Here is a 21,352-nt window from a genome sequence, read left to right as displayed (position 1 = left end):
AGATGTTCTTATTTAAACGGGGATAGCAGGTCCATTCCATGTGTCATACTTGATCATTTCGCCATATTGCCATATTTTTGCTATAAGTATTTAGTATAGAACATCCACGATAAAGTTTGCTACTTTCGGTCGCTAATAAAAAAGCCTTGCCTGTACCGGAAGTAGCAGACGATGTGCGCGTGATGTCACGGGTTGTGGAGCTCCTCAAATCTGAACATTGTTTACAATCATGGCCACCAGCAGCAAGAGCGATTCGGACCGAGAAAGCGGCGATTTCCCTATAATTTGAGCGAGGATGAAGGATTCGTGGATGAGGAAAGTGAGAGTAAAGGACTACGAAAAAATAAAAAATAAAAACTAGACGGCAGAGTGATTCAGATGTTAGACAAATTTACTAGGATGATTCTGGAAAATCCCTTATCTGCTTATTGTGTTACAAGTGTTTCAGTGAAAGTCGGAAGGGTGTGGTGACCGCCAGTGTCTCTGAGGGAAGCCACGTTTCTCAATGAGGCGAAGCGAAGGCACCCGTTGGAGCCGGGCTGAGATTTTTTCCCCCCCCTCCACGGTGGAAGCATCCCACGTTCTGGGGCGGCCGGTCGGGGGAGGCAAGAGAGTCCGCAGCTGCCTCTTTGATAAGTGCACGAGGAACTACGCGAGCTCTCCGCTCATGTCTACGGTAAGCGCCGACTTATTACCACTATTTTCCCACCGAAACCCGCCGGTTGACATGTTCGCTTGACTGCTAAGTTCCGTAGTAAAGCTTCACCGTCATCTTTCGGGAATGTAAACAAGGAAACACCGGCTGTGTTTATGTTGCTGAAGGCGGCCGCAATACACCGCTTACCGCCTACATCTTTCTTCTTTGACGTCTCCATTATTAATTTAACCAATTGGAAAAGATTCAGCAACACAGATGTCCAGAATACTCTGTAATTATGCGATTAAAGAAGACGATATAGCTGGGATCGGGCAGGAACAAATGTCCGCTACAATCCGTGACGTCACGCGCCATCATACCGACGTTTTCAACAGGATACTTCGTGCAAAATTTAAAATTGCAATTTAGTAAACTAAAGCGGCCGTATTGGCATGTGTTGCAATGTTAATATTTCATCATTGATATATAAACTATCAGACTGCATGGTCGCTAGTAGTGGCTTTCAGTATGTTTCTATTACTCTGGATATTTAGGAAAAGCTATGGAATTAGGATGAGTTTGATTGTGCATGACTTGCTCAGACATTGTGTACGTTTTGACTCGGCAACCAAGCATTTCCTCTTCTCCCCAAAGTCTGTCCTAACTGTGGATGCTAAGTCGAGGACTTCAATCTTAGCAACACACCAGCATCGGACTTTGTCATGGAATAAAGACCTTAAACGGTCGTGAGGTTATGACTAAGATGTTTGTCCATCATTTGAGGTAGGCTTAGGCCCGCTTCTTGTAAATGGGAACGATTTGGTGGTTTGGATGAGACAGCAAGACAGAGATTAATTACAGTAAGAACTGCTACTTTTGGGAACATGCTTTTTCCTTTTCTGTCTCATACGTACTTTCAGAGTTCTTCACTAAATGGTACATTTTCAGGTACGTCTTTCTATTCATTTTTAACCACTTGACCACCAAAGCAGTTGGGTTGCGAGGTCAAGTATGTACCCTAATTTTCAGACTATAAGTCGCATAGTTTGGCCAGGGGTGCGACTTATACTCAGGAGTAACTCGTGTGTGAAATTATTAACACATTACGGTAAATTATCAAATAATATTATTTAGCTCATTCACGTAAGAGTCTACACCAGGGGTGTCCAAAATGCGGCCAGGGGGCCATCTGAGGCCCACAGCTAATTGTAAAGCGCTTTGAGTCACTAGAGAAAAAGCGCTATATAAATATAATTCACTTCACAATTCACATGATCAATGCGCATGCGTCGCCAAACTCAGATTTTTATCCATAGATTTATCAGATTTTATTTTTTATAATATATAGCAGGGGTGTCAAAAGTGTGCCCCGGAAGCCATTTGCGGCCCACAGCTAAATGTTTTAAAGGCCCACGGCACATTCTAAAAATACTATTAAAATAAACAAAAACATAAACAAAGGTTGAATAAAAAAGCTTAAAGGCTAAATGTAATTTAGTAAAAGTTAAAACGTTGACTAATAAAACAAAGCTGTTTTTTTTTTCTTTCAAACTGTCATTGCTCAAAACATAATATTGAATCAAAATCAATGTTATTATGAATTATTGACCTATCCAAGGTTCCCATTACTTCACATCAAATATTCCACTAAGAAAAATATTTTTGGGTGGAAGACAAGGCAAATTTGTGAAATAAATAACCGAAAAATATATATTTTGTTGTTTTCTTACTGTACCGAAAATTAACCTAACTGTGAACTCAGAACCGAAGTGTTTGTGTACCGTTACACCCCTACTTTGACCATTACATTTTGGTCATTTGCCAACATAAATACAACGTCGAAACACGCTTTTTTGACTATGTTTATTCAAGGTCAAGTTGTGATGTCTTGGATCCCCTTGAACTGAACTCTCGCGGCTGTGTTGGAGCCACTATGGATTGAACTTTCACAGTACCATGTTAGACCCGCTCGACATCCATTGCTTTCGGTCCCCTAGAGGGGGGGTTGCCCACATCTGAGGTCCTCTCCAAGGTTTCTCATAGTCAGCATTGTCACTGGCGTCCCACTGGATGTGAATTCTCCCTGCCCACTGGGTATGAGTTTTCCTTGCCCTTTTGTGGGTTCTTCCGAGGATGTTGTAGTCGTAATGATTTGTGCAGTCCTTTGAGACATTTGTGATTTGGGGCTATATAAATAAACATTGATTGATTGATTGATTGATGTTGATTTGAATATTGAAATTTCTGAATTTCCCAACCAACAACGCGGATCCAACATTCTCAATTTACAAATACAACTATCTTTCAACGTGCTTTCATCGATAGTTTTCAATCAACATTCATATCATCATAAAGTCTTGTGCCTGCTGGCAAGCAGCCAACATATGTTCCTCCGTTCTAAGGGTTATGTTTCAAGCACCATAATGCAGACCATGGCAGATGAGGTACTATCACCACCTGCAGCTCACCTAAGATCCTTGTTAACATTACTATTATTGTCACCCTTGCTCCTGATGGGTGGTGGTTAGCGCCTTGCATGGCAGCTCCCTCCATCAGTGTGTGAATGTGTGTGTGAATCTGGAAATAGTGTCAAAGCGTTTTGAGTTCCTTAAAAAAGGTAGAAAAGCGCTATTTACCATTTGTCATTACTACTAACAACTACAGTCAGAGTAAATTCCATTGCTCACCAAACCGAGGAGACAACGTATTTCATAGATGGCTCCAATGCAGCCAAAGAAGCCCATGGCCATGGTCAAAGAACCCACTCCAATGAGGATGTAGGACGCCACTTTCACTGTGTCTGATGACTCCTCTGTAGAAAGGGAAGAAAATAAAACAAATGAAGAGAAACATTTATGAAAGACTATCATTCAAGACTTGAATTGCACTATTTTTGCAATCTACAATATTTGCTCTTTTTTTCATAACCACAAGTGGGATACAGTATCTATTTCTTCAGATACAGTTGGATGCCTCCAGCCAAAAATACTTCACTGAGACCAGGATCAACTTTTTTTCCAAACATTATCAGCAAACAAAGACAAGCGCTGGTAAATGTGTGCTGAGATGAATTGGTTGTGTTCTCAGGAATGGTAAAACTGAAATGAAAACCGGACGACTGCGGAGGATATAAATTGGAGCCGATACGTGGCCAAGTGTTATCTGGGTTGAATAAAAAAAACTACAAACCGAGCACTGTGGAATATTTCCAGCTCCCAAGATTCCAGGGTGGAAAAAACCCGGTCCAGAATCAGATCATTCAGTCCACATCACTGACAAGAGGCTGGCAGCTGCAGAAGCTCATCCATGGCTGCACTTTGTTGCTTCTTGGCATTTGACTGCAGATGTAGTTGTTCATGTTTGTATGTCAGCCTCTTACAAGAATCATCAGTCATACACTTCATTCATTACATAGTGGCTTTAGAATCCAACTTTCCCTCAGAAAATGACTATTTGAGAGTCAGGACCCGGGGTGGACCACTGGCCTGTGCATCGGTTGGGGACATCTCAGAGCTGCTGACCTGTCTCTGCCCGGGATGGTCTCCTGCTGGCCCCACTATGGACTGGACTCTCACACTATTATGTTAGATCCACTATGGACTGGACTCTCACTATTATGTTAGATCCACTATGGACTGGACTCTCACTATTATGTTAGATCCACTATGGACTGGACTGTCTCACTATTATGTTAGATCCATTATGGACTGGACTCTCACTATTATGTTAGATCCACTATGGACTGGACTCTCTCACTATTATGTTAGATCCACTATGGACTGGACTCTCACACTATTATGTTAAATCCACTATGGACTGGACTCTCGTACTATTATGTTAGATCCACTATAAACTGGACTCTCACTATTATGTTAGATCCACTATGGACTGGACTCTCTCACTATTATGTTAGATCCATTATGGACTGGACTCTCACAATTATGTTAGATCCACTATTGACTGGACTCTCACACTATTATGTTAGATCCACTATAGACTGGACTCTCACACTATTATGTTAGATCCACTATAGACTGGACCCTCACTACTATGTTAGATCCACTATGGACTGGACTCTCTCACTATTATGTTAGATCCACTATGGACTGGACCCTCACACTATTATGTTAGATCCACTATGGACTGGATTCTCACTATTATGTTAGATCCACTATGGACTGGACTCTCACACTATTATGTTAGATCCACTATGGACTGGACTCTCACAATTAGGTGCTAGCGGGTGTGTATGAATTAGCCAGGAAGAGTCAGGGCTGCATGGGATTGTGGGTATTTGTATTGTTGTGTTTATGTTGTCTTACAGCGAGGATGTAAGACAATGTGTTTGTCATTCTTGTTTGGTGTGGGTTCACAATGTGGTGCATATTTGTAAGAGTGTTAAAGTTGTTTATATCACAACCCTCAGTGTGACATGTATGGCTGCTGAACAAGTATGTCTTGCAGCGGTGTGCGTGCGTCTACATGAGACACTTACAACGTGTAACTGGGCTGGAAAGCTGTTCCTGCATGTTGTAGAAGGCGTTAAAGGCAGCGCTTTCATTGCACAATTATTGAAGTTAGGATGAATATCATCAGATAATCGGGAGAATAGATACTTTGAGAATTCGGGAACCTCTGAAAAATATGGGAGGGTTGGCAAGTGTAATGCATTTATTTATAGATGGTTGATTAATAAAGGCTAGTAAGGTACGTTGTCGCCCACATCTGCGGTCCCCTCCAAGGTTTCTCATTGTCATAACACTGGGTTGAGTTTTTCCTTGCCCTTATGTGGGATCTGAATCGAGGATGTCATTGTGGCTTGTGCAGCCCTTTGAGACACTCGTGATTTAGGGCCGTATAAATAAACATTGATTGATTGATTACATTGTATGCAAGTGAAACTGAACTGATTTTCTTCCAAATGTGTTCTGAAATGCACTTTTCACATATGGGTTTACAAAATTGACACTGGCAGAATACAAAAATATGCGTGAGCGTGGTGTGAGTTGGATGTGTGTTGCCACTTAATGGTCTTGGGAAAATAGTCTCCGGCTGAGAACCCCTGCAGTTGAGAACCACTTTCAGCCTTCATGTGTTTCATTGCTCTCAGGAGCAGCAGATTCCCACATGTTGCTTTCAAACAATTACTACCAGAAACTTTCTAGAGAATGTCCGTCCTGGTGAATGTGGCAATACTCTGCTCAACAGCACCAACGTGACAGGAGGGCAACACCTTTGCTTGACATGTTGTCGTGTCCTAAATTCTTCAGATAAAAGATTGTGAAGTTGCAGTGTTTTTTTTCTCTTTCAGGTGAATTTAGATTTCAATCAATCAATGTTTATTTACTAAATATAGCTCTAAATCACAAGTGTCTCAAAGGGCTGCAAAAGCCACAACAACATCCGCAGTAGACCACATAAGTGCAAGGAAAAACTCACCCCAGTGGGACGTCGATGACAATGACTATGAGAAACCTTGGAGAGGACCGCATATGTGGGCAACCCCCCACTCAACCCCCCAGCAGGGAGACCGAAAGCAATGGATGTCTAGTGGATCTAACATAATATTGTAAAAGTCCAGTCCAAAGTGGATCTAACATAATATTGTGAAAGTCCAGTCCAAAGTGGATCTAACATAATAGTGTGAGAGTCCAGTCCATAGTGGATCTAACATAATAGTGTGAGAGTCCAGTCCATAGTGGATCTAACATAATAGTGTGAGAGTCCAGTCCATAGTGGATCTAAGATAATATTGTGAAAGTCCAGTCCATAGTGGATCTAACATAATATTGTGAGAGTCCAGTCCATAGTGGATCTAACATAATAGTGCGAGAGTCCAGTCCATAGTGGATCTAACATAATAGTGTGAGAGACAAGTCCATAGTGGATCAAACATAATAGTGTGAGAGTCCAGTCCATAGTGGATCTAAAATAATAGAGAGTCCAGTCCATAGTGGATCTAACATAATAGTGTGAGTGTCCAGTCCATAGTGGATCTAACATAATATAGTGAATGTCCAGTCCATAGTGGATCTAACATAATAGTGTGAGAGTCCAGTCCATAGTGGATCTAACATAATAGTGTGAGAGTCCATTCCATAGTGGATCTAACATAATAGTGTGAGAGTCCAGTCCATAGTGGATCTAACATAATATTGTGAAAGTCCAGTCCATAGTGGATCTGACATAATAGTGTGAGAGTCCAGTCCATAGTGTATCTAACATAATATTGTGAAAGTCCAGTCCATAGTGGATCTAACATAATAGTGTGAGAGTCCAGTCCATAGTGGATCTAACATAATAGTGTGAGAGTCCAGTCCATAGTGGATCTAACATAATAGTGTGAGAGTCCAGTCCATAGTGGATCTAAGATAATATTGTGAAAGTCCAGTCCATAGTGGATCTAACATAATATTGTGAGAGTCCAGTCCATAGTGGATCTAACATAATAGTGCGAGAGTCCAGTCCATAGTGGATCTAACATAATAGTGTGAGAGACAAGTCCATAGTGGATCTAACATAATATTGAGAGTCCAGTCCGTAGTGGATCTAACATAATAGTGTGAGAGTCCTGTCTATAGTGGATCTAACATAATAGTGTGAGAGTCCAGTCCATAGTGGATCCAACATAATAGTGAGAGTCCAGTCCATAGTGGATCTAACATAATAGTGTGAGAGTCCAGTCCATTGTGGATCTAACATAATAGTGTGAGAGTCCAGTCCATAGTGGATCTAACATAATAGTGTGAGAGTCCAGTCCATAGTGGATCTAACATAATAGTGAGAGTCCAGTCCGTAGTGGATCTAACATAATAGTGTGAGAGTCCAGTCCATAGTGGATCTAACATATTTTGTGAGAGTCCAGTCCATAGTGGATCTAACATAATATATATATATATATATATATATATAGGTATAGTATATAAAAGGTATATTCAGTATAGTCGTAATATGATCAAACTTTCTTGTTCTTGTCAAAAGTCTAGCAGCCGTATTTTGTACCAACTGTACTTGTTTAATGCCAGACATTTGTAGTTTAATGTTCACAGACTTCCTGCTGCAGATCTTATCCTCCTATGTGCAAAAACAAACACACAGAACTGTATGAACTGCCACGGTCTGCATCTGTTGGCTTCAGTACTGGCTTTCTTCCAAGCAAATTTCTGCTAACATGATTTAAGTGGCTTTTCATGAAACTTGGGACATGTGGAACGGTGAAAAAGCTGAGGAGACCCGGGTATGTGGGGGCAGGGCTGATTGGTATTGCAGATCCTGTTATAAACGAGCGGGGTCCTCATGTATGCAGCAACAATAATGGTTACCCTTATATTACACACACTTGCAAATGATTACAAAGCAGAAATTCTAAATTTAAGTTCAGGTTCAGGACGTGGAAAGTATATTTTTGTGCACTCACAATGATAATTTGTGTGAACCAAAGTCTGTTTGCGGGAAGAGAAGATATTTTGGACTTGAAAAAGGTCTGACAGGGACATATTCTGAGTGGCCCTTGCCTGTAGTCACTGGAATGGCCACGCATGCCTCTGTTAATACAACACATAATGAATGAAAACTGAAAATAAGGCTCTTTTCACCACAGGAACTTTCCCAATTATCCGGGTGACTAAAGTGTCGCCTGGGTATCCACCAAAAACTTCCAGGCTATGTTTAGTTCTTAAATAACTTTTTTTAGTTTCTGCTACTGTGGTGGGATTTTTGGAAGGTTCCTGGAATCTGAACGGGGGCGGACTATGCTGTCGGACTTTTTGGTTGAACACAGTTGGGGATGTTCCTAAAACTCAACGACTGCCATTACTCAACTGACTGAAAGAAAAACAAAGGAACTTACGACTTGCAGGAACTTTTGTAGAGCACTGATGTGCTGAAGAACTCTGATCAGTAGAGGTGGTAATATTTGGGCACCTCACGATTCGATTACGTTTAGGATTCAAGAGCTACGATTCTATTAAAAATCGATTAATGATGCATCTTTAATATATGTATATTAATGGAGTCTCTTCCCCAACCCAGAGATGGCACTCCACCCTTTTGCGGGCGAGAACCATGGACTCATCCCAGTCGCTTCACACTCGGCTGCGAACCGATCCAGTGAGAGCTGAAGATTCTGGCCAGATGAAGCCATCAGGACCACATCATCTGCAAAAAACAGGGATCTAATCCTGCAGCCAACAAACCGGATCTCCTCAACGCCCTGACTGCGCCTAGAAATTCTGTCCATAAAAGTTATGAACAGAATCGGTGACAAAGGACAGCCTTGGCACGGTCCAACCCACAAAGTAAAGCCGCTGCTCCTCCACATGAAGAGGAGCCGGATTTGGTGGTTCGGGCATCTGGTCAAGATGCCACCTGAACGCCTCCCTAGGGAGGTGTTTAGGGCACGTCCAAACGGTAGGAGGCCACGGGGAAGACCCAGGACACGTTGGGAAGACTATGTCTCCCGGCTGGCCTGGGAACGTCTCAGGATCCCCCGGGAGGAGCTGGACCAAGTGGCTGGGGAGAGGAAAGTTTTGACTTTCCTGCTTAGGCTGCTGCCCCCGCGACCCAATCTCAGCTAAGCGGAAGAAAATGAATGGATGGATGGACATTACGAATAGATTTTAAAATTGCCTATGTCTGAATTGCAATGTATCTAAAAATCGGTTATTTCCCAAACCTCTACTGATCAGTGGAACTATCTAGTGGTGTTTTTACTCAGCCGTAGTCTTTAAACGATATGCAGTTTATTATTATTTTATAAACTTTATTTCAAAAAGTGATGCTACAAGAAGTGGACGGACTCATTTAAAAATTCACAGAGGAAAATAAAGTATTCAGTTGGACTCAAAGCTTGAGAATTTGTTGGAGAAATGTCATATAAAGCAGGCGTTACGCAAGTGTAACGAAGGTCATCAAATATTAACTATTTACTTTATTAAACATTGTAAAAGTAGTCAGTGACACTATTTGTGTAGTTATTCGGCTCATCCAGGGTGAAGCGAATGCTAATGCTAAAAGGCTAACGCTAAATCTGATGCGTTTGTGTCGTCTCCGTGAGAGAAACACGGACATTTTTTTGATATATTGTTATTTACGGATGAAATGGACACTAAAAAGACTTGCAAGACTGAGAGGAATTCATCATTTAGTGAGGGGACAACTATCCTGGCTGTTGGACTGTTGTTCTAAAGGTCCCTGCTTCAATTTCGGGTTTCGGCACATGAAGCCTTTACCATGAATTGATTAAGGTGGACCCCGACTTAAACAAGTTGACAAACTTATTGGGGTGTTACTATTTAGTGGTCAATTGTACGGAATATGTACTGTACTGTGCATCTACTAATAAAAGTTCCAATCAATCAATGGACACTGTGAACAAAAACCTGACTCTTTATGAACAATCCGACACACTTTTTTTAGACCATATTTTATGGTATATTATTGCTTTGTGGGCTTCACGGTGGCAGAGTGGTTAGTGCGTCTGCCTCACAATACGAAGGCCCTGAGTAGTCTGGGGTTCAATCCCGGGCTAGGGATCTTTCTGTGTGGAGGTTGCATGTTCTCCCTGTGACTGTGTGGGTTTCCTTTGGGTACTCCGGCTTCCTCCGGCCTCCAAAGACATGCACCTGGGGATAGGCCCCTTCCACCTCCAAAGACATGCACCTGGGGATAGGCTCCTCCCACTTCCAAAGACATGCACCTGGGGATAGGCTCCTCCCACCTCCAAAGACATGCACCTGGGGATAGGCCCCTTCCACCTCCAAAGACATGGACCTGGGGATAGGCTCCTCCCACTTCCAAATACATGCACCTGGGGATAGGCTCCTCCCACCTCCAAAGACATGCACCTGGGGATAGGCCCCTCCCACCTCCAAAGACATGCACCTGGGGATAGGCTCCTCCCACTTCCAAAGACATGCACCTGGGAATAGGCTCCTCCCACCTCCAAAGACATGCACCTGGGGATAGGCCCCTCCCACCTCCAAAGACATGCACCTGGGGATAGGTTGATTGGTAACACTAAATGGTCCCTAGTGTGTGAATGTTGTCTATCTGTGTTGGCCCTGTGATGAGGTGGCGACTTGTCCAGGGTGTAACCCGCCTTCCGCCCGATTGCAGCTGAGATAGGCACCAGCGCCCCCCGCCACCCCAAAGGTAATAAGCGGTTGAAAATGGATGGATGGATGGATATTACTTTGTGTGTCACTTACTTACACTTCAGCAGAAAAACTCTGACCGAGTATTGTCTGTTTATTGATGTGGTTATCAATGAAAAACTATGCGAAACTATTACTCCATACGTTAGACTGATTTGTATGAACTACCCTGAACTGTGAAATGCGGCAGAAACACAAACCACACAGCTCCGAACGTTTAATGGAAAAGAGCCTGAAGAGATGCTGTTCATGGTCAGGCCATGGTGCAACGTCAAGAGAACTCTGAGGATCAACAAACAGAGCTGCGTGAAGTCTTGTTTTTCCATGGCCAGTGGCAAGAAGATCACAAGCACTAAGGGGAGGAGCAGTTTGGATGACGTATGTCATGTCATAGGCTTCCCATGGAGCATCAGGTACAATAATATGATATTATCTCTGGATGAAACCCTGACTTATCATCAACAGTGCTGACTAAGAATGTTCCGATCAGAGTTTTATGCTGTCGATGCCGATCGTCCATGAGTGAGGTCGACCGATATGAATACCGATCACATGTATTTACTGACCCCGCAACCCTGGGAGGGACAAGCGGTAGGAAATGGATGGATGGATAGTTTTACTGGAGATTTTTCAATGTATTTATGGTGAGTGCTATACAAAAGTTTAACAATATCAACATCATTTATTCAAATTAGTTACTGAATGTATTTTATTACAATTTTGAGCAAAACAAAGTCAATTGTACACAACAACTAAACAAAATTCAAATGCAATAATTCAAATAACTAGTTTTTTGCCCTTACAGTCCCTGTGTCCAAGGAACTGTTTAAGATAAATAAATAACCATATATATATATATTTTATATATACTGTATATAAATATAAATGTATATAGGCATATATATATATATGCACATACATACATGTATACATACATACATACATAGATACATGTACCTACATACACACACATACATTACATACATACATACATACATGTACCTACATACACACACATACATATATATATATATACACACACACACATATATGTGTATGTATGTATATGTGTATGTATGTACATACATAAATTCATATATACACATACATATATACATACATATATATACATACACATACATTTATATATATACATATACATACATACAAGTATATATATACACATATATATATACATACATACATACAAGTATATATATACACATATATATATACATACATACAGGTATATATATATGTATATACATATATATAAACACACATATACACACACACACATAAATATATGTACATACATACATACATACATACATACATACTACATACATACATACACATCCAGATGTTAACCTTATCCCAATAACCATCTGTTCAGTATTTTAACATAAAAGTGTTTGATTGTGAGGCATTAAAAGCCACAAAATACAACAGGTCCATCAGACCCACAAACGTTGGTTGAGTAACAACAATATGAACGTTGAACGGAAAATTTCTCTGCCAGCTTCTGCATCCCACAGGGATTCTTCTTTTGTGTTTCTGCACCTGTGGTTCCCACACCAGGTTGCAACATTGTTTGTCAACACTGTCTGCTCTCTTTTTCTCGCACATTTGACCCTCTGATGTTCTGTGTACCAACGCTCTGTCCTCCTCCTGTCTAGGCCTGCTGTGTGTGTGTGTGTGGTACACAAAACATTAATTTCCGCACTTCTATTAGCCCCCGGTCCAGTGGACCCCGGCATCTTATATGTAATAGAAATGTGTAGGGGGGTGTATGGTGTGCGGTCATTAAATATGTATTGTGATATATGTTCTTCACAGAAAATGAGCCAAAGTCACTGAGTCTCAGTTTGAAAAAAATAATTAATTGTATCATTTTTCGTCTAATAAAAAATGAAAACGGGTCCTACAGACCCGAACACCACAAAAATCGTAATATTACCCTTTTAATTTGCCTTATAATCCGGTGCGCCTTTTGTATGATAATAGACCCGAATGGACCCGCTCATTGGCAGTGCGCCTTTTAATCCGGCGTGCCCAATGGTCCGAAAAATACGTTAAGTAATGAACAACACTGTCAAGATACACAACAACCTAAAATTTTCAAAAACTATTTTCAAAACCCCAGGGAATGAGAGCAAGTTCCTGCAGTGGTAAAGAGGCTATTGTGCTGCAGACTGGCATGCTAACACAGGTACTATCTTACAGAAGAAAATGCTGTATTTACCTTTTAAAAGGTAACAAAGGCTGGACAGTAAATGGACACCTTTGGAAAGAAGAGCAGTGTTCTACTCGAAGCAAAGCTACATCTGGAATTAATACAGCAAAAACATTTAAGGAGAGATTTACACTGGAAGACTTTCCATCCGAGTTTCCTTTCAGGCAAAGCTAAAGTTTGAACGCAACATGCAACTTTTGGGTTCCATCCTGTAGAACATCTTTTGCCCAGACTGCCTTTTCAATAAAAGGACCACAGCTACGGAACTCTCTACCGGCCACTTTGAAAAGTACACCTGCACTTATCACTGTCAATAAAACAAACACTTTGTGGCTATGTTACGTTCCACATAGTGGTGGTTTGTTTGTTTTGTGTTTCTTCTTCTATTGTTTGTACAGGTCACACTCAATCACTGCTTCTGCTGCCAATCAAGCGCTTCCTGTTCCCAGCTGCTCCTCATTTCACCTGTGGATCAGCCAGCCAATCCCGGTCCACCATTCATCCTCCTGTGCTGCTTAAAACCACCGGCTCACCACTGGATGAGGTTGATTCTTTTTCTGCCATGCTATGAGGAGCCTTATTTTCGGGTCTCCCCATGTCTAGCATTAAAAGATTACAGTTGGTACAAAATGCGGCTGCTAGACTTTTGACAAGAACAAGAAAGTTTGATCACATTACGCCTGTACTGTATATAATATACCTTTATATACATATATACATACATATATACCTATACTGTATATACCTTTATATACATATATACATACATATATACCTATACTGTATATACCATTATATACGTACATATATACCTATACTGTATATACCTTTATATACATATATACATACATATATACCTATACTGTATATAACTTTATATACATACATATATACCTATACTGTATATACCTTTATATACATATATACATACATATATACCTATACTGTATATACCTTTATATACATATATACATACATATATACCTATACTGTATATACCTTTATATACATATATACATACATATATACCTATACTGGCTCACTTGCACTGGCTTCCTGTGCACTTAAAATGTGACTTTAAGGTTTTACTACTTACGTATAAAATACTACACGGTCTAGCTCCATCCTATCTTGCCGATTGTATTGTACCATATGTCCCGGCAAGAAATCTGCCTTCAAAGGACTCTGGTTTATTAGTGATTCTCAAAGCCCAAAAAAAGTCTGCGGGCTATAGAGCGTTTTCATTTCGGGCTCCAGTACTCTGGAATGCCCTCCCGGTAACAGTTCGAGATGCCACCTCAGTAGAAGCATTTAAGTCTCACCTTAAAACTCATTTGTATACTCTAGCCTTTAAATAGACTCCCTTTTTAGACCAGTTGATCTGCCGTTTGTTTTCTTTTTCTCCTATGTCCCACCCTCCCTTGTGGAGGGGGTCCGGTCCGATCCGGTGGCCATGTACTGCTTGCCTGTGTATCGGCTGGGGACATCTCTGCGCTGCTGATCCGCCTCCGCTTGGTATGGTTTCCTGCTGGCTCTGCTGTGAATGGGACTCTCGCTGCTGTGTTGGATCCGCTTTGTACTGGACTCTTGCGACTGTGTTGGATCCATTATGGATTGAACTTTCACAGTATCATGTTAGACCCGCTCGACATCCATTGCTTTCCTCCTCTCCAAGGTTCTCATAGTCATCATTGTCACCGACGTCCCACTGGGTGTGAGTTTTCCTTGCCCTTATGTGGGCCTACCGAGGATGTGGTAGTGGTTTGTGTTGTGGTTTGTGCAGCCCTTTGAGACACTAGTGATTTAAGGCTATATAAGTAAACAAATAAATGATAAATGGGTTGTACTTGTATAGCGCTTTTCTACCTTCAAAGTACTCAAAGCGCTTCAATCAAAGTAAACATTGATTGATTGATTAATAGTCGCTACTTTGTTTTGTACTCATTTTTTTGTTACTCTTTGCTTAACTTGTGCCACCTTTTTTTAAACCTTTCAACTTTTGTAAGAATCTGCAGCCTAGTCTTGGGAAAGGTTAGACAGGGGTCTCTAAACACTACAAACGCAGGATTTGTTTGTGTATAGAGACACCAGGCTTGGTGGTGGCTGTCACCCTTGTATGTTTTGGACCCCCTCTTTGGCTAGAGTAAGTACCGTGTTTTTACGGAGTACAAGTCGCACCTGCCGAAAATGCATAATAATGAAGGAAAAAAACATATACAAGTCGCACTGGAGTATAAGTCACATTTTTTTGGGAAATGTATTTGATAAAAACCAACAGCAATAATAGACATTTAAAAGGCAATTTAAAATAAATAAAGAATAGTGAAGAACAGGCTGAATAAGTGTAGGTTATATGAGGCATAAATAAGCAACTGCTATGTTAACCTAACATATTATGGTAAGAGTCACTCAAATAACTATAACATATAGAACATGCTATACCTTTACCAAACTATCTCTCACTCCTAATCCATAAATCCCATGAAATCTTATACGTCTAGTCTCTTACATCAGTGGTTCTCAAATGGGGGTACGTGTACCCCTGGGGGTACTTGAAGGTATGCCAAGGGGTACGTGAGATTTTTTTTAAATTTAAAAATAGCAACATTTCAAAAATCCTTTATAAATATATTTATTGAATAATACTTCAACAAAATATGAATGTAAGTTCATAAAGTGTGAAAAGAAATGCAACAATGCAATATTCAGTGTTGACAGCTAGATTTTTTTGTGGACATGTCCATAAATATTGATGTTAAAGATTTATTTTTTTGTGAAGAAATGTTTAGAAGTAAGTTGATGAATCCAGATGGATCTCTATTACAATCCCCAAAGAGGGCACTTTAAGTTGATGATTACTTCTATGTGGAGAAATCTGCATTTAGAATTGCATCACTTGTTTATTTTTACAACACGTTTTTAGTCATTTTTATTTCTTTTTTTACAAATAGTTCAAGAAAGACCGCTACAAATGAGCAATATTTTGCACTGTTATACAATTTAATAAATCAGAAACTGATGACATAGTGCTGTATTTTACTTCTTTATCTCTTTTTTTCAACCAAAAATGCTTTGCTCTGATTAAGGGGTACTTGAAGTAAAAAAATGTTCATCAGTGAAATAAGATTGAGAACCACTGGCTTACGTGAATGAGCTAAATAATATTATTTGATATTGTATGGTAATGTGTTAATAATTTCACACATAAGTTGCTCCTGAGTACAAGTCGCACCCCCGGCCAAACTATGAAAAAAAACTGCGACTTATAGTCAGAAAAATACGGTAGGTAGGTTTTTGGATTATGCTAATTAAACAGCTTTAGTCAGTCAGCTTACCTTTCTTTTTTAGGTATGTTTTGTTCATTTCATTGACAGAACCTGTATTTCCAAGCCCGGCTAGTGTGTCTTGTTATAACCCCCCACCCCACCCATGGTTACCTTTCAATAACACTAGCTTTTGTTTTCAATTCTTTGCTCCAGTGTCTTTAATTTACAACTCATTTGGTTTATACACTTTTATGTTGCGTTCCCCTACGATCCCTACTCTCTGAGCTAGGGCTGTGAATCTTTGGGTGTCCCACGATTCGATTCAATATCGATTCAAAATCGTTTTTTTTTTCAAATCAACACGATTCTCGATTAAAAAACGATTTTTTTCCGATTCAAAAGGATTGTGTATTCATTCAATACATAGATTTCAGCAGGATCTACCCCAGTCTGCTCACATGCTAGCAGAGTAGTAGATAAAAAAAAAAAGCTTTTATAATTGTAAAGGACAATGTTTTATCAACTGATTGCAATTACGTAAATTTGTTTCAACTATTAAAGGAACCAAAAATATGACTTATTTTATCTTTGTGAAAACATTGGACACAGTGTGTTGTCAAGCTTATGAGATGCCATGCAAGTATAAGCCACTGTGACACTATTGTTCTTTTTTTTATAAATGTCTAATGATAATGTCAATGAGGGATTTTTAATCACTGCTATGCTGAAATGATAACTAATATTGATACTGTTGTTAATAATATTCACTATTTTTGGTTTGTTCTGTGTGGTGTTTGTGTCTCCTCTCAATTGCTCTGTTTATTGCAGTTCTGAGTGTTGCTGGCTCAGCTTTACTTTTGGAATTGGATTGCATTGTTATGGTATTGCTGTGTATTGTTTTGTCGGATTGATAAAAAAAGTAAAAATAAAAATAAACGATATTTTAAAAATGAGAATCAATTGTGAATCGCACAACGTGAGAATCGCGATTCAAATTCGAATCAATTTTTTCCCCACACCCCTACTCTGAGCCGTCTGGGAACGTAACAGGCTAGTTGAGCAACAATCGTGTTCCCATGTTTAGTTTGTTTACTAATTTTTACTAATTGGTTGTTATCTTGTTTGCACTTTGTTATTATTATTATTGGCTTTTATCTAGTTTGCACTTTGTCTGTGTTATTATTATTACTTGCTTTTATCTAGTTTGCACTTTGTCTGTGTTATTATTATTATTATTGGCTTTTATCAAGTTTGCACTTTGTATTATTATTATTACTTGCTTTTATCTAGTTTGCACTTTGTCTGGGTTATTATTATTGGCTTTTATCTAGTTTGCATTTTGTCTGTATTATTACTATTATTATTATTATCAATTCTTATTATTGGCTTTTATCTAGTTGCACTTTGTCTGTAATATTATTATTATTTGCTTTTATCTAGTTTGCATTTTGTCTGTGTTATCATTATTATTATTATTGGCTTTTATCGAGTTTGCACTTTGTCTGTATTATTATTATTACTTGCTTTTATCTAGTTTGCACTTTGTCTGTGTTATTATTATTATTATTATTGGCTTTTATCGAGTTTGCACTTTGTCTGTATTATTATTATTACCTGCTTTTATCTAGTTTGCACTTTGTGTTGTTATTATTATTATTATTGGCTTTTATCTAGTTTGCACTTTGTCTGTATTATTACTATTATTATTATTATCGACTCCTTTTTGCGTCATTCTTATTATTTTCCTATTTTAATGATGTTAGATCTGTGTTGTTGTTGTTGTTGGGGACAAGTGTTGTAAATTAGCTTTGGCTACAACCACTACCATGCATACATTGAATGATTGTTTCAGATACACTAAATTGCCAAAAGTATTTGGCCACCCATCCAAATGATGAGAATCAGGTTTAATAATCACATGGCCCGGTGTATCAAATCAAGCACTTAGGCATGGAGACTGTATCTACAAACATTTGTGAAAGAATAGGCCGCTCTCAGTGATTTCCAGCGTGGAACTGTCATAGGATGCCACCTGTGCAACAAATCCAATTGTAAAATTTCCCCGCTCCTAAATAATCCAAAGTCAACTTTATTATAAGAAAAGTGAAGAGTTTGGGAACAACAGCAACTCAGCCAGCAAGTGGTAGGCCAGGTAAACTGACAGCGAGGGGTCGGCGGGTGCTGAAGCGCATAGTGCGAAGAATTTCTGCACAGTCAGTTGCTATAGAGCTCCAAACCTTCCAAATAGCCCACGCACAGTACGCAGAGAGCTTCATGGAATGGGTTTTCCATGGCTGCATCTAAGCCTACACCACCAAGTCCAATGCAAATCTGATGGACCAGTCTGGTTCGGAGGTTGCCAGGAGAACGCCACATTTCAGACGGCATTTGGTGGAGGAGGAATTATGGTGTGGGGTTGGTTTTTCCAGGAGTTAAGCTTGACCCCTTAGTTCCTGTGAAAGGAACTTTGAATGCTCCAGGATACCAAAACATTTTGGACAATTCCATGGCACATGTGAGTCAAGGCAGGTGGCCAAATACTTTTGGTAATATAGTGTATCTATGTTTCTGTATCTGTTCCCATTTCAAACCAACCAGAAGAAGAAGATTTCATGATACTTTCTACTGATACCGCCCATCACTGATAACTTTTCGTCTCGGAAAGTTTCGGAGGCTTTGTTGACTCCGGCAGAAATAGAACTGAAACAACGCCTGTGGGAGTGTGTTGAGAACTGATGGGTTCAAGGCACAACTTTGCAAGGAACTAGGGTGTTATTCTCCGACATAAGACAAAACAATGGAGAGACTGCTGCTCCAATGACTGTCAACTACATGTGCGCTGGTGATTTTCTACAAACCCCATTTCCATATGAGTTGGGAAATTGTGTTAGATGTAAATATAAACAGAATACAATGATTTGCAAATCCTTTTCAACCCATATTCAGTTGAATATGCTACAAAGACAACATATTTGATGTTCAAACTCATAAACTTTATTTTTTTTGCAAATAATCATTAACTTTAGAATTTGATGCCAGCAACACGTGACAAAGAAGTTGGGAAAGGTGGCAATAAATACTGATAAAGTTGAGGAATGCTCATCAAACACTTATTTGGAACATCCCACAGGTGTGCAGACTAATTGGGAACAGGTGGGTGCCATGATTGGGTATAAAAACAGCTTCCCAAAAAATGCTCAGTCTTTCACAAGAAAGGATGGGGCGAGGTACACCCCTTTGTCCACAACTGTGTGAGCAAATAGTCAAACAGTTTAAGAACAACCTTTCTCAAAGTGCAATTGCAAGAAATTTAGGGATTTCAACATCTACGCTCCATAATATCATCAAAAGGTTCAGAGAATCTGGAGAAATCACTCCATGTAAGCGGCATGGCCGGAAACCAACATTGAATGACCATGACCTTCCATCCCTCAGATGGCACTGTATCAAAAACCCACATCAATCTCTAAAGGATATCACCACATGGGCTCAGGAACACTTCAGAAAACCACTGTCACTAAATACAGTTGGTCGTTACATCTGTAAGTGCAAGTTAAAGCTCTACTATGCAAAGCGAAAGCCATTTATCAACAACATCCAGAAACACCGCCAGCTTCTCTGGGCCCGAGATCATCTAAGTTGGACCGATGCAAAGTGGAAAAGTGTTCTGTGGTCTGACGAGTCCACATTTCAAATTATTTTTGGAAATATTCGACATTGTGTCATCCGGACCAAAGGGGAAGCGAACCATCCAGACTGTTATCGACGCAAAGTGTAAAAGCCAGCATGTGTGATGGTATGGGGGTGCATTAGTGCCCAAGGCATGTGTAACTTACACATCTGTGAAGGCACCATTAATGCTGAAAGGTACATACAGCTTTTTGAACAACATATGCTGCCATCTAAGCTCCATCTTTTTCATGGACGCCCCTGCTTATTTCAGCAAGACAATGTCAAGACGCATTCAGCACGTGTTACAACAGCGTGGCTTCGTAAAAAAAGAGTGCGGGTACTTTACTGGCCCGCCTGCAGTCCAGACCTGTCTCCCATGGAAAATGTGTGGCGCATTACGAAGCGTAAAATACGACAGCGGAGACCCCGGACTGTTGAAGGACTGAAGCTCTACATAAAACAAGAATGGGAAAGAATTCCACTTTCAAAGCTTCAACAATTAGTTTCCTCAGTTCCCAAACGTTTATTGAGTGTTGTTAAAAGAAAGGTGATGTAACACAGTGGTGAACATGCCCTTTCCCAACTACTTTGGCACGTGTTGCAGCCATGAAATTCTAAGTTAATTATTATCTGCAAAAAAAAATTACGTTTATGAGTTTGAACATCAAATATGTTGTCTTTGTAGCATATTCAACTGAATATGGGTTGAAAAGGATTTGCAAATCATTGTATTCCGTTTATATTTACATCTAACACAATTTCCCAACTCATTAGGAAACAGGGTTTGTATATGTGACTTTTTTATTTTACAGGGGCTGAGGAAGTCATCAAGTTTCAGCTATAAAAAGGCTTTTTTTTTTTTTTGGTTTGGTGTGAACATTCCAACGTGGTTCTGCTGCAACAAGACTCGAGGGAGGCGATTCACATATGTTGCACAGAGCAGGCGCTCTCCAGTCAGCACAAGTGATGTGGGTCAAATGTGCTGAATGTTTACACAACATTATCACACTAGGACGTGGCAGTTGGAAAGATGTGTGTGTGTGTGTGTGTGTGTGTGTGTGTGTGTAGCACTTACGTAAAACAGAAATGAAACTCTGATTATCGAGGAGAACCCACAGTCCAAAGCCCATGATCAATGCTCCGAAGACCTGTGAAGGAAGACAAACAAAAGTCAAGCCACCCTTTTCTAAAATTAAATTCAAATGACCAGATTTGCCGACGTGCCTTCAACTGTCACGGCTCGTGTCTGTGAGGCAGTCGCATCTGGGCTTCAGAGAAATTCTTTCTCACACAAAAAAAGAAAAGAGGTGTTTACAAATAAAAAGAGCTCTTCAAGAAGCAGAAGATTCAGTGAAGTTCTTTATAGTTTCCTGTGTGATTATAGGGG

The 21,352-nt window shown here is 40.0% G+C and overlaps 1 protein-coding gene across 1 annotated transcript in view; it reads right to left on the bottom strand.

Moving 5' to 3' along the window:
- LOC133563542 (CD82 antigen-like) overlaps positions 1-21,352 on the bottom strand; it is a 91,273-nt gene that overhangs the window by 31,318 nt on the left and 38,603 nt on the right. Inside the window, exons 3-4 of the mRNA XM_061917711.1 lie at positions 21,041-21,113; positions 3,325-3,449 (exon numbers count right to left, since the gene is read on the bottom strand). Coding sequence (XP_061773695.1) covers positions 3,325-3,449; positions 21,041-21,113 — 198 coding nt within the window. The remainder of the gene's footprint in view (positions 1-3,324; positions 3,450-21,040; positions 21,114-21,352) is intronic.

This window comes from Nerophis ophidion, linkage group LG12, assembly GCF_033978795.1.
Source record: "Nerophis ophidion isolate RoL-2023_Sa linkage group LG12, RoL_Noph_v1.0, whole genome shotgun sequence".
Lineage (NCBI taxonomy): Eukaryota > Metazoa > Chordata > Actinopteri > Syngnathiformes > Syngnathidae > Nerophis > Nerophis ophidion.
Note: the sequence above shows the minus strand (reverse complement) of the source record. Positions and strands in the feature narration are given on the sequence as shown.